General features: G+C 48.9%; 1 protein-coding gene across 1 annotated transcript; it reads left to right on the top strand.

The window, feature by feature from the left end:
* The first annotated feature begins 1,466 nt into the window (after window positions 1-1,466).
* med15 (mediator complex subunit 15) lies at window positions 1,467-14,178 on the top strand. The gene is made up of 18 exons (XM_036529998.1): window positions 1,467-1,573; window positions 2,974-3,061; window positions 3,183-3,234; window positions 3,569-3,592; window positions 4,049-4,216; window positions 4,800-4,978; window positions 5,389-5,778; window positions 6,968-7,093; window positions 8,849-8,953; window positions 10,726-10,850; window positions 10,969-11,096; window positions 11,225-11,359; window positions 11,476-11,539; window positions 11,630-11,696; window positions 12,056-12,216; window positions 12,547-12,713; window positions 13,145-13,243; window positions 13,891-14,178. Exons 1-18 carry the CDS (start codon window positions 1,506-1,508, stop codon window positions 14,025-14,027), a joined length of 2,283 nt encoding a protein of 760 aa, XP_036385891.1. The 5' UTR covers window positions 1,467-1,505; the 3' UTR covers window positions 14,028-14,178.
* The last annotated feature ends 28 nt before the right edge of the window (window positions 14,179-14,206 follow it).

The following is a 14,206-nucleotide window of genomic DNA, read 5'->3' as shown; positions in this document are numbered from 1 at the left end:
AATAATCTCCCTCATACTTGTGGCCTTTCATGATATTGAGATACATTCTCTATGCATAACAGCCGATGATCAGTTGTTGAATTGAGTGTTTCTGCTGGCAGTGTATAAATCAACTTTTTTTGTTCCGCAACTACAATACTTCAAGTCTATGACATACGCAGCTTTCCATGGGATGCTTTGGGTGCATTATACCTTTGCTTAGCAGATGGCCTTACATACCTTACAGTTTTTACATGTCATCCATTTATAATGCTGAATATTTACTGAGGCTGTTACTGAGGGTTCTGTTTTTTGCCCAATGGTACAACAGCAATGACCCCATTGGAAATGTCCCAACAACCTTCGGGTGAGAAGCCCTGCTCCTTTTCACTACATCACCCCGCTGCCCAAACAGCAGAATCTAAACCGTTGGAAATTCACAGATAAAAATGTTTTTCAATAGATAAAGAAGGCCTAAGCTGTCCCAAACGTGTCAACAAAGTGAGCACCTACCCAACATGCCCAGGGTTAAGAAACAGGGAAGGGCCTTAAAGGCGAACTTGGCAAACATCCCATGTACAGTAAACTCTTTCTTAAATTTTGTTTGTTCACTGAAAAGCTCTGCTTTTATTTAAAAAACTAAGAGCAGAAGCTGTGTTTATCCTCTGTGATTTCCTAACCAGCTTCATATAGACATATCGACATACTGAAAAAAAGATTAATTGATTTAAGTTGGAAAGTGTTGAAAAGAGTTCATTCATATAATGCGGACAGGAGATCTCATGCAGTGATGACATAATGTGACATTGTGGAAGGAAACTGAGAAATCTCTGCTTTGAAACATGCTCCTTCCTTTTTAACATGCATAGCTACTGAAATGTGAGGTAAGAAACTGCGTGTTCGACTTTTTACACATTTGGTGAAGCTATGCTTTTTAAGCTCCCAAATGTCGGGGCATAGTATTACAAATGTATTACCAAAGGACGTTTGTCCAACAAAACCAAAGGTGATTGGAGATCATCCGAAGGTAGCCAAGAGGCCGAGACATGACCCTAATAGCATGTAGACGCGCGGAGACACATGGATATTTCAACAAACCTGAACATTCTGAAAGCAACATGAATCAGTGTGGAAGAATGACCTGATAATAATAATTACATTTTTATGATCACAGGTTTCAGAGTGTGGCTAGATGTAATTTATTCCGTGTTCCATTTTACATACCTTTACATTTCATTCTATAAGTTATGGTTTTTTCAGCCATGGGGAGAGATGCCATATCTCTGGGAGTTAAAAGGACCAGTTGAATTTTGATTGTGTTAAATTTTAATTAAAATATATTAATTGTGTAGTTTGGGCTATTTTGTGTCTATCGCATTAGAACAGGTAAACAAAGAGTGGTGTTGCTGTACCCAGTACCACGTAATTACAGTGCGACTTTTATTTTGACAAACATACGCCGGAAGTGCATTTTTGTAGCCTGATTTCACTGCTAGCTAGCCATTAGCCTCCTAACGACGGTGACAATGGAGGTGCCAGGACAGGACAGCGAATGGAGGAGTCCCGCTTTTCGACAGAAAGTAGTGGCACAAATGTAAGTGTTGTGATTCTTATATCTACATTCTAACACCCTTTGGATTTCAGGCATTAAGACGCGACTTTTTGGTATAACGCCGTCAACCAGAGACTCAACGTAGGCCGCACAAGCATCCTGGGTGTCGCGGTCAGCTAGCTGGCCGGTTTGAGCGGTGGAAGTTTTGGGGAAACATGGGAGCCTAAACAGCGTACATACATTCGCTCCAGAATTTAACAATTGCAACACAGAAATTATTTTGGCGGAGAGGGACAAATTTTACTAGCTTAAGCCACGCATCACCGCAGGCAGCGTGTGGCTACATAACTTGATAGCTGGTTAGCTCAGCAGCGTTTTAAATGAATTGAAGTAGCAAATTGGCTAGCTGTAATGAGACTATCAAATCCGCAGCCACCTGATTTCATTCAAAGCTAGTTAGCTAAGAATCAATAACCTGTGCTGACTTGAGCTGGATGGATCTCCGAAGCTGCACGCTACGATGGTCGGTAAGCTAACGAGCTGTAATCAGCGCAAGATAGCCATCTCATTTCAGTGTATAGAAATGCATTTTCCATATTTTGCCTGCTGGTCAGGCAAAGACTACTTGTAACTAAGATTTTCCCATGTGTAGGACAAAATTATATCTACGAGATATCGGACTAAAACTATTTTCAAGATCTGCAATAACATCACCAGCAAATCCTTCATGTATTAAATTTCCATTGTGTGGGTTATGAACCCAGGGTTATAGGATATAAACCTGGTCCAGTAGTTGGTGTTTTAATGCTGTAATTTTTTGTGTTCACTAAGCTTTATACGTAAGTGACACACTTAAGTGAACAGCCTTGTCCAGCGATGCGCGGCTGACGGCTGCATTGTTTCCCGTTCGTCAGTATGAGGTGAAATGGTTAGGTGAAAGTTATCCTGTAAACGTTACTGTAATCACCGGCTACATCAATAAACCGCAGTAACGCATACACACTAAGACGACTGGTGTAGGCTTATATCTAGTTTTACCTGTGCGCGTTGGTTGACGCTCTTTCATGCTCCTGTCCAACAGCTGACTGACATCTGAGGGCTTCAAATTGAGCTAAATTCAGAGTACACACACACCCGTGCATTTCTGGCCAGTCATAGCTGCCAGTAGCTGGCATTTTTTTTTTCAACTTTAATGTTGGTCTGACCGAAGATGATCTCATTCAGGTATTCGGGGAAGCTTGTGTGCGCTCATGTAGTCTCCGTTGCCCACATGCAAAAATAGTAAAGATCCATCACAGAAGCACTGAAAAGATGAGACTAACCTGTCGTGGATAGTTTTGAAGTCTTCTTGCATAACCTTTCCCAGTCACAATTTGTGTGTGTGAGTTCTAACAGTGATGACGCGTTGCAGTGCAAGTCACAGGTGAATTTCCTCCTAACAGTGAAGATGCCATGCGGAAGGCAGGCACCGCCCACACCAAATCCAGCAATGACATGGAGAATCATGTCTTCGTCAAAGCCAAGTCTAGGGTGAGTAATATTCTGCAGCCGTAACTGGAAATGAATGAAGTGCATTGTGTTTTAAAGTTGTTGCAATTAAGTTGAATTACCTGTGTGACATTAATTTGTGTTTGATGGACAAAAAATGCAGGATGAATACCTGTCCCTGGTTGCAAGACTGATAATTCACTTCAGAGACATCCGTAAGTATGCGTTTGTGTCAGTCACACGTTTCTGTCGTGGCAGTAACAAACATTTCTTTAGGATCAGGGGACAAGCTTTCCTTAACATTCCAATGGCTTATTATCTGATCCCAAGAGCTCTTTTTAAACACTCTAACCATGTGGGACTTCCTGTTGGGAAGTGACTGGGGTTTTAGCCTTGTGTTCATCCTCTGACACGCCAGTGAGTTGCAGGCATTCTGAGTCGAAAGTTAATGTCTGATGCAGCAATCTGATCTTTTTAGTATGTTTTGTGTCAATTTGATGCATAAACATTTCCTCCCTGGTGTTGACTCGATGTCCGTTTGTTTTGCAGATAAAAGGGCACAGGGAGGCCCAGGTGAGTTTGCGCAGTCAGAGCGTGTTCTGAGATCCGGCACTGCGCAGGTGAGTTTGCGCAGTCAGATCGTGTTCTGAGATCCGGCACTGCGCAGGTGAGTTTGCGCAGTCAGATCGTGTTCTGAGATCAGGCACTGCGCAGGTGAGTTTGCGCAGTCAGATCGTGTTCTGAGATCCGGCACTGCGCAGGTGAGTTTGCGCAGTCAGAGCATGTTCTGAGATCAGGCACTGCGCAGGTGATGTTTGCAGAGTTACCCGTTAAGCATAAGATGAGTTAAACCACAAATCCCACGGTTTGGCAGCAGGCTGGGTTCAGTTGGGGCTGGGGGAGCTTAAACAATAGGGATTATTGAGATTGTACCATTGAGAGAGGTTTGGTGCTGCTGTTATTGTTGTGATTTGGAGTTGAGCGTGAGGGCTGATTTCCCTGCCTGTCTGTTTCCTCTTCCTGTGCCAGACCCCATGAATGCGCTGCAGAACCTGACTGGTGTAGGAACAGCAGGGTCAGGAGCGATGGGCATCGGGCCCCGCCCGACGGGGGCCACCATGGGCGGGATGGGGGGGCTGGGCCAGATGCAAATGGGCCAACACCCAATGCAGGGCGTCGCTGGAAACCCCCAGTCTAGTGAGTGTGTGTGTGCGCGCGTGTGTGTGCGCGTGTATGTGTGTTCTGTTTCTTAGCATGCCTTACACACCAAGGAGCCTTTTCCACTGATGCATTTTGCAGTAGTGCTCAGTGGCGCCTTACCTGTACCATGTGCTGCAGCAGTGTGGCTCACTCTTTGCAGCTCGATCCTGGGGCCTGCTTTTATTTCTGTTATGTGCGCTCAGTGCTCATGTAGAAACCAGTGGAACCATTTTCAAGTTGCTTGAGCTGTACGACTCCAGTGAGTACTTCACTGTGCAAGCAAAGTAATTCTGTCTGGCCAGTGCCGACCCGGAGCAGATGGGCTCCTCCTCTGAGCCGGGTTCTGCTCAAGGTTTCTTCCTGTTAATCGGGGAGTTTTTCCTTGCCACTGTTGCCTTAGACTTGCTCTCAACTTGTGTTGTAAAAAGCGCTGTACAAATAAATTTGAACTTAACTGAATTGAATTGAATTCATTCATGTAATTCACAAATGGCGATGGTTGAGGAAGGGCTCTGTCTCTGTCTCTTACTGGTGCCGCGTGGCACCCTGGTTCATTGGTTGTCCTCTGTCTGGCCTGCAGTCGCAGCACCACCAATCCCCATGCAGCCCATTGGCCAGCAGCCTCACCAGCAGCCTCAGCAGCAGTTCCAGCAGTACCAGGTGCAGCAGCAGCAGCAGCAGACCGCCATGCAACAGCAGTCAGCCATGCAGCAGCAAACGGCCATGCAGCAACAGGCCACCATGCAGCAGCAGTTCCAAGTGCAGCAGCAGCAGCAACAGCAGCAGCAGCAGCTATTAAAGCTCCACCAGCAGCTGCAACAACATCAGCAGCAAGCCCCAAACCAGCAGCAGCAACAGAACCCACAGCAGGTAACAGTGAAGGCTTGCACACTGCGAGTACTTTTTTTAATGGACCCATAGATTTTTTTTTTTTCCTTCGCTCTCGTGTGTAAGAGTGTGCATGTTGAATGCCCTGAAAAGGCCAGCACTTCTTTTGCTTCTTAACCTTTTAAAGCTTTTCTTCACCCTCTGATGCTAAGAATAACTCTGTTTTTTTTTTCTCTTTTTCTTTTTTTGTCGTTCCTTCTCTTGCCGTTTCTGCGCAGTTGCGGCTACAGCAGCAGCAGCAGTTTGTCCAGCTGCAGCAGCAGCAGCAGCAACTCCAGCAGCAGCAGCAGGCCCAGGCCCAGGCCCAGGCCCAGGCTCAGACACAGGCCCAGGCGCAGGTGCAAGCCCAGGTGCAAGCGCAGCAGGCCCAGGTGCTGCAGCAGCTGCAGTCCCAGGCTCAGGCGCAAGCCCAGGCCCAGGCTCAGGCCCAAGCCCAGGCCCAGGCCCAAGCCCAAGCCCAAGCCCAGGCCCAGGCCCAGGCTCAGACACAGGCCCAGTCCATCCAGCACATGGTCCAGCCTCCCCAGACCCAACAGCCTCCCTCTGGCCAGCTGCCCCCGCACTCCCAGCAGCAGCCCATGGCCCCTCAGTCCCTGGCCGGGCAGATGGCCTCCCAGCATGTCCCCATCGGCTCGCTCAGCCAGCCACACCAGCAGATAAAGGCCCTGCAGGTATGACTCCCCAGGAAATGCCGCACCCTAGAACCGCTGTTCCCCAGACCTGCTTTTCCCGCATTCGCACAGTCCTAAATGGAACCACAGAACTGCGCTACGGAAAAGGACCTGCCTACTGAAAAGGTCTGTTGCGCAGAGTATTGTCTACCTGTGGAGTTTTCACAAGGGTTTGGCCATGTCATGTTTTATTACAATGACTTGGGGCCTCTTTTTGGACAGGCTCCTGCAAAGTTACAGAGTAGAATTTTTCACAGCTGACAGTAGCCTGTATAGTTATGCCTTGGGGAGAATGACTTTATATTGGTAGTAATAGTTTTTAAGAAAACACTATACCCTTCTGTGGGATGTCCTCATTTTCATTTCAATTTTAAAAATTAATACCTACTGAGCAGTAGCAAATCAATACACATACATAATTGATTAAACTTAAATGTGTGCAATATTAAAATAATAAAATGCATTTTTCCCCACTTTCCAATATCTCAGGCTGTAGTTTGATGCACTTTGTGCTCATAGAGGACATAATCCCTTCAAATGATTGTTGAGATAAAATGGATACTGTGCGACATTTGAACATGTATTTGTGAGAAAATTATATATTAAATTTACTGATTCATCTGAGATTGCTGTGAAGCCCAGTATCACGGTTAAATAGTGTTTTACAGTTTGATGCAGAGTATGGGTGCAGAATAGTGTGTCAGTCGTACATACAAAATAAATATGTACACTTATGTCAAATTTGTAATTGGTTTGTTTTTGCGTTTTTCCGCAAATGAACTATAAGTATTGTGAAGTAGTTTAAAGGAAAATATCAGAGAATAATGGAATATCGGAGAAAAATGGAAAAATTGCAATTGACTATTTGAAGAACAATTAAAAAACAGAACCTGAGAATCAAGTGCATATGCTAATTGGCTACATAACTGATGATGATAACCCCATGATTTTGGGGGTGAAGAGGGTTGTTTTGGTCATGTAGTGAAATGAGTTTTTTTCTTCCTTTGCTTTCTGTGCGTGCGTGTGCATGCGTGTGCATGTGTGTGCGTGTGCGTGCGTGTATGCATGTGCGTGTGTGCGCGTATACGTGCGTGCATGCGTGTGTGTGCATGTGTGTGTGTGTGCGTGCGTATGTGTGTGCGCGTGTGCGTGCGTGTGTGTGCGTGTGTGCGTGCGTGCATGTGTGTAGCAAGCGCGAGCTCTGCACCAGCAGCAGCAGCAGCAGCAGCAGGCGGCAGCGGCGCAGCAGCAGGCAGCCGTGCAGCAGGCGCAGCAAGCAGCCGCGCAGGCGCAGATGAACGCAGTCGGAGGCCAGGTAAGAGGGGCCGTGGAGGGTGGGGGGGCACCGCAGGGCGTGGGGACCGTGGCGATCCAGCCTGGGGGTTGAGTGCACGCCTTCAGATTGCTTCTTTCCTCTCAGATTGGTTTGTGTTGTTATCGGCATGGTGGATTTGGTTTTCTGGCGGTCTGTATTTTGTTTTTTTGGGGGCCCCATATCAGGTTGGTTGGGCATCGCTACTGTGTGGTTATTAAAAAAATATTTTTTTTGTTGTTGATACTCCTTCTTGTGTTGGTATTTCTCCTTGTGAAATCTGTCGGAAAGGCTGTTGTAGTCTGCAAATAAGTTATAGAAAGAATATTGTAATAAAATGGCTTCTTCTGTGTAGTACTAACACCTAAAATGGGCAATTACCAATACCATTCAGAACTTGACATCCAATAAGGGATGGAAAACTGGGCTTCATGACCTCACTATGAATGGAAATATTTAATGACAAAAGATTCTGAAGTCACAAAAGCCTTTTTATTTATGTCCTTCCTGCCACCTGCCAGGCTTCCTCTGAAACACTCAGGTTAGGTTCCTAAAACACTATTCCTGTGAAACATTCAGGTTAGAGCAGGCCTCTCTGAGCACTGGGGGTCTTCTGCTCAGGGTGTAGTATCAGGGTGGATGGGGAAAAAACATTCAAACTACAGTTTACTTTGTCCCTGACCCTCTCACCTCTTCCTTGTCCCAACACTCCTTCCAAACTGAATTGGAATCCAAAGATAAGCTCATCTTTAACACGGGGACACACTGGCACTAGATACAGCGGGTCACTTGTTTCTCCCACAAGGAACCAGTGGAAGTTACTTTCCCACACCTCATGGCATCGGTGTCTGCTTCATGAGAATGTCTTTTTTCATGCATTGTGTGTGTGTGTGTGTTCGTGCGTGAGCTTGTGTGTATTCTGACCCTGCAGCTGCATGTCTGCCCTGCCGAAATGTACACAAACGTCTTTGTGCAAGTGACTTCCCTGTTTGTGCCCCGGAGATGCAAAATAACACTTCTGTTTCCATTAAGACTGCCTATTTTTTTTTTTTTTTTTTTTTTAATTCATTAACCGAAAAGTACTTGTATTTTTTTATGAAAATAAGCACAAAGTGGCAAGAATGAGAGACCCTATCATTCTTCATAACATCAGCACCGTGTAGACAGAACCCCCCACACCCCAACACAGAAAACACTTTATGACAACCAATAGATTATGAAGCCAAATGGCTGTGATGTTTAATTTTTGCATTATGGTTTTGTTTTTCACAAACAATTTTAAATTTAAAAAAAAAATCTACACAGTACTTGTAAAATTACTTTGGTGAAATGCTGACCAACATGCACTCTGCTCAAATTTTTTATTTTTTTTAAAAGAAAAAAAAAGGCAGTCGCCTTCAGTACTTTGCATCCCAGTGAATCACGCCGCATGGGTTTGCCCCAGCAGCACGGAGAAAATGCATGCATTCCCAACGTTTGAATGGCTGGCATTGTTCAGGGCGTTGTCACGGCAACCACTTCCTCCATATCCTCTGACTAACGGATGGCGGGGGCCGCTCTCCGTCGCCTGACCGTGTCTCCTGTCTCGGCCTGGATTGCGTCTGCGTGTGTGTGTGTGTGCGCGTGCACGTGCGTGATTCTGCGTGACGTTTCAGGAGACGCGGCGACGCCTGCATGCGCTCCCCCACCCCCCCCGCTGACGCACTGCGTTTCTTGTTTTTGCTTGTGACATGTCTGTTGTCCCTCTGTCCTCCGAAGATGATGATGGCCCGAGCTGGAATGCAGCCCAGGCTGCCACGCGTCAACCCGGCCCCTGCCATAACTCCAAACTCTGCTGCTATGGGAGGACAGCAAATGCCACAGGTACCTACGCTAGAGCGCAGTGCCACGACCCAGACGCTCGCTCCCCCCCACCCCGCCCCACCCCCGCCCCCGGTCACGCCCGTCGCTCGGGAGACTCAAGCCCGCCTCCTGTGTAAACACTTCCCTAAAAGCCTCCACCAGCCTCAGTGAAGCCCCACTGCCCCTGGCTCCCCCCTGCCCCCTCCCCCCTCTCCCTTGTGGTTGTTGGTTTCAGCCTCCGGCTCCTGAGTAGGGTAGCAGTGTGAAGCATTGTGTAAGATGTGCTGAAATGGGGGTCACGACCTTTCGAGGAGTGAGCAGTAAGCACGCTGAGGAGGGTGATCCCACCGTGGGACCCCACAGGACAGGGCTGAAGGGCTCTTGCTCTCGGTGATAGGCACTGATTTACCTGTTGCAGTTTTATGGGGTTGTTCTTTTACGGAGGATAAAGAAAGAAGTAAAATGTCAGGTAGGATGTGGAAAGTTTTCATCCAGCAACCTCCTTAGGGGATGCTTTCTCAGCCACCTGTCCCTCGTCTGCTTAAGAGACCAAAGTGTATTTCACTTCACAGGGCAAGAGCGTGCCAACCGTGATGAACTTTAGGACATACAAAAGCTTTACTTTTCTCTGCTTTCCTTGACTATCAGTCTCAAGCCATTGTTACTTAAAGGAGTCAGTTTTGGGTTTGCCGTAAGAAAACCACTCCCAGATTGTGTTTATGTACACTGTTTTAGGCCTTACCTGAGGGCACAGCACAGGCACATGTATTTCCAAAGAATCGGGACACTGCAAGACAGCTTGTGTGCAAAGTATTGCACTACTTAGTGGGATGGACATTAGCTAAGACCATATTTAAAGTGCATTTTAAACACTTGGCTCTGGCCAAAGGCTCCCGTAAATCTAAATGATGACATTTAGATGTTGAATTATAGACGTGTGGTGGAATTTGTCTTTCTAGAATCTGCATAAGAGAGCAACCCTCAAATCCTTATCCATTCTCATGAAACGGATTTCTGAACTCTACAGAATTCACGCAGTGTAGTTTTATTGGGGCCCTCAGTGGTAGGTCTGAACAGCCATGAGAACCCGAATCTCTGCTTGGATTTCCTCCTCTTTTGGGGAAGGTCGAGATTCTGGTTTCTCGTGTTGGGACACTTCCATCTGGAAAGGGTCATGCTGTTTAAGTTTGGCCTTCTGCGGTTACCCCTCCGCATGGTGTCTGATGGGTTAGTGTCCTGTCAGCCACATGCGCCTCTTGGTAAGGATAGGGAGAGATGGAAACGATGAAATTTAGCAGTGATTGGACCTTAGATCAGAGCTGAGGAGCTGAGCAGCACTCCAAGGCTGAAGCTGAGTGGGAGATTTGTGACGTGGTAGGTCAAACTGAAATCGAGAGACCCTTTCCAGGCTGAGAAGTGTCCTGTACTGCGTATCTGTCTGTTGGACAGGCTGCCATCAGTCATGAGCTTGTGAATGATGTGTTTAGGTGTTAACCTCAAAGCTCATTTGCCCCTTATTCACCCTTCCCTGCCCCGCCCCCATCCCCTCCAACCTGCCCATCAACTGCCTTCTCTTGTAGCGTGCTGCCAGTATTAGCGTAACCTCTGGAGTGTCCTGACTGTTGACCAGTTTTTACTCACCTTCCCCATTTCTTATTCGGTCACAGCTGCAGTCTCGTAAGAGTGGCTGCTTTGGGTGAGTGCCCTGACCTCTAACCTCTGACCTCCACATGCATGTGATCCTGCTGTTCTCTGCCCCCCCCCCCCCCCCCCCCCCCCCCTCCTCCCTGCAGGTCCAGCAGCACCAGATGATGTCATCGCCCTCTCCGGTGCAGGCTCAGACCCCCCAGTCCATGCCCCCCCCTCCCCAGCCACAGCCGTCTCCCCAGCCCCCCACCTCCCAGCCCAACTCTGTCAGGTAAGGATGACACACCCCCAGCACTGTGCTCGCCTGAGATTACTGCCGTCTTGAAGTACCGCAGTACCTTGTGTTGTGGCGCTGTGTAATTGTTTTTGGTGTGGGGTTTGTGTTGCAGTTCTGGCCCCACCCCTTCCCCCGGCGGTTTCCAGCCTAGCCCCTCCCCCCAGCCATCCCAGAGTCCTGCCACAGCCCGCACCCCCCAGAACTACGGCGTGCCGTCTCCCGGACCGCTCAACACGCCAGGTAACTACACCCCTCCGAGCTCGGCCAGGGCCAGAGGGCGATTGGCGGTTGCTGCGACGCCAGTGAGGCTCGGGGGTGAGCTGTGATTGGTCAGAAGGAGGCTGACCTTCATGTCGTTGTTCTGGAAGGAAACCCCAGCTCAGTGATGAGCCCGGCGGGAGCCTCGCAGACTGAGGAGCAGCAGTACCTGGAGAAACTCAAACAGCTGTCCAAGTACATCGAACCCCTGCGCAGAATGATCAACAAGATCGACAAAAACGAAGGTGAGGGAGGGGGGGGTTGCGCCTCCTCTGTTTCTCTCTGTGCTCACAGTTTTTCGGTGCTTGATCAATGTGCAGGGACACGCCCAGTAAAAATTTCCACTGTTCCTATTCATTAGATAGGAAGAAGGACCTCAGCAAGATGAAGAGCCTGCTGGACATCTTGACGGACCCTTCCAAACGGTAGGAGAGATGCCGAACCGGTCGCTCACCTCTACCACTCCCCTCTCTGCCTGCTGTTTCACGGACTCTCTGTCTCTCGTCCTCTGGCAGGTGCCCTCTGAAGACCTTACAGAAGTGTGAAATCGCCTTGGAGAAGCTAAAGAACGACATGGCTATGGTAGGCTGCCTGCTGCTCCAGCTTAGGCTGTCTTCCACTGCTCGAGCATAACCTGAACATATGCGCTCTGAGTGTTCTGGCCTCTGATTGGGGTTTCATCAGCGTGTACTTCACTTCCTGTTGTGTCCAGCCTGCAAGAACACTGCCGTAAGGGTCTGGGTGATCAAACCAAATGATTCCCAGTGTTAGGATTTCCAGACCTGAGTGATCGAGGATCAGTGGAAGTGAATGGGGAAACATTAGGGTTGAGGGTGTGCATGTGAGGTTTCCATCCCTAATGATACTAAACGAACGTGTTTACTAATTGGAAGAAATGCCTTTCCAATGTGCCGTTTTTTTTCTCTCCCGTTCCATTCCAGCCGACTCCGCCTCCACCGCCGGTGCCTAGCACCAAGCAGCAGTATCTGTGCCAGCCGTTGCTGGATGCGGTGATGGCAAACATTCGCTCGCCCGTCTTCAACCACTCCCTGTACCGGACTTTCGCCCCCGCCATGACGGCCATCCATGGCCCCCCCATCACGTGAGTGCAGTGTGGGTGTGTCTCAGAGCCTTCTCACACTGGTGTTAGCTCGGGCGTGGCCTCGTATGCTTCCATACTCAAACTGCCACATTCCAGAAGAATGATACAGCATCATGCATGTAACTCGTGGAGCGGGAATCTGTGCTTAATCTCCCAAACGGAATTAAGACTTTTTATTTCTGTCTTTAAGACTGAAGCTAGGGGGCTTTCTGAAAGAACACTGATGAAAGTTTGTGGGTTTGGCTTTGTCGGTGGACAGATGATGTCACTTTGGTTTGGGAAAGTTGCAGGCTAAACTGACCCAAACTCTGACCTCTGACCTCTGTACAGGGGGCCCATGATTCCCACCCGGAAGCGGAAACACGATGACGACGACCGCCAGACCATCCCCAACATCCTGCAGGGAGAGGTGGCCCGCCTCAACTCCAAATTCCTGGTCAATCTGGACCCGTCCCACTGCAGCAACAACGGCACTGTGCACCTCATCTGCAAACTGGGTGAGCGGCCGACGGGCGCTATCCCATGATTCACCAAACGCAAACACGCAGCGTAATACTGCAGACACACACAAACGAACAGACACACACTCTCTCACACACACACACTCTCACACACACACTCTCTCACACACACACACACACACACACACACACACACACACACACACACACACACACACACACACACACACACCGCTATTCTGTCCCAGCATGGCAGGCAGCATCTCTGAAGTGAGACTGATGGATCTGGGTCTCCTTACATGACAGATGATTTCAGAGCTGGGCAGTAATCAGTACACCATGATTTACTTGTATGGAATAGAGGTTTCTCTCACTCTTTCACACACAATCTCTCACTCTCATAAAAGCGCATTTCCTGCTAACGTTATGCGGTTCCTGACCCCCTTGTGCTCCCGTGTCTCTCCCAGATGACAAAAACCTGCCCAGCGTCCCACCTTTGCAGCTCAGCATTCCAGCGGATTACCCGGAGCAGAGCCCACAGTGGGCGGACGACGCCCAGGAATACGGTACGGCCCCCCTCCACCCTGCTGCCTCACCCTCCTCCCTGCTGCCCCGCCCCCCACAGTACAGTTACTTTTCCACCTCATTAGCTTAATGAGCCAGTCTGGTTCCATCTCTACAGGGGGAAAGGGGTGTAATGAGCCAGCCTGGCTCCAGCTCTACAGGGGGAAAGGGGTGTAATGAGCCAGCCTGGTTCCAGCTCTACAGGGGGAAAGGGGTATAATGAGCCAGCCTGGTTCCAGCTCTACAGGGGGAAAGGGGTGTAATGAGCCAGCCTGGTTCCAGCTCTACAGGGGTATAATGAGCCAGCCTGGTTCCAGCTCTACAGGGGGAAAGGGGTGTAATGAGCCAGCCTGGTTCCAGCTCTACAGGGGGAAAGGGGTGTAATGAGCCAGCCTGGTTCCAGCTCTACAGGGGGAAAGGGGTGTAATGAGCCAGCCTGGTTCCAGCTCTACAGTGGGAAAGGGGTGTAATGAGCCAGCCTGGTTCCAGCTCTACAGTGGGAAAGGGGTGTAATGAGTCAGCCTGGTTCCAGCTCTGTTTTGGAAAACAGTACTACAGAACCCACCAAGCTGCCTACCATGGTTTTGCTCTCAGTGGTGCAATTTCACAGATGAACCTGTTGGGTAATTCTTTCTCTCATCTCCACCAGGCGCTAACCCCTTCCTGCAGACGGTCCACAGAAACATGACCTCCAAGCTCCTTCAGCTTCCCGACAAACACTCGGTGACTGCACTACTCAACACCTGGGCCCAGAGTGTGAGGCAGGCCTGCCTGTCTGCAGCTTAGCGCCACCCGCAGGGCCTCTCAAGAACTGCAGGGCTTCTTCTCTTCTGCTGTGCACGTGAATGAACTCACGCCAGCTTGGCTGACCATGCATCCCAATGAATGGTTTGATTGAAAAATTTCTCACCCACCCTCTCCCATTTGTAGACGATTATGCTGGAAAAAATGTATCCTTCTTAACT

This window comes from Megalops cyprinoides, chromosome 5, assembly GCF_013368585.1.
Source record: "Megalops cyprinoides isolate fMegCyp1 chromosome 5, fMegCyp1.pri, whole genome shotgun sequence".
In the NCBI taxonomy this organism is placed as follows: Eukaryota; Metazoa; Chordata; class Actinopteri; order Elopiformes; family Megalopidae; genus Megalops; species Megalops cyprinoides.
The sequence above is the reverse complement of the archived record's forward strand: the minus strand, read 5'-3'. Positions and strand labels throughout refer to the sequence as shown.

Coding starts and splice junctions, on each gene's coding strand:
- med15 (XM_036529998.1), top strand. CDS start 1,506: ATGGAGGTGCCAGGACAGGACAGCGAATGGAGGAGTCCCGCTTTTCGA. Junction 3,593..4,048: donor AAGGGCACAGGGAGGCCCAG/GTGAGTTTGCGC, acceptor TTCCTGTGCCAG/ACCCCATGAATGCGCTGCAG. Junction 4,979..5,388: donor CCATGCAGCAGCAGTTCCAA/GTGCAGCAGCAG, acceptor CAACTCCAGCAG/CAGCAGCAGGCCCAGGCCCA.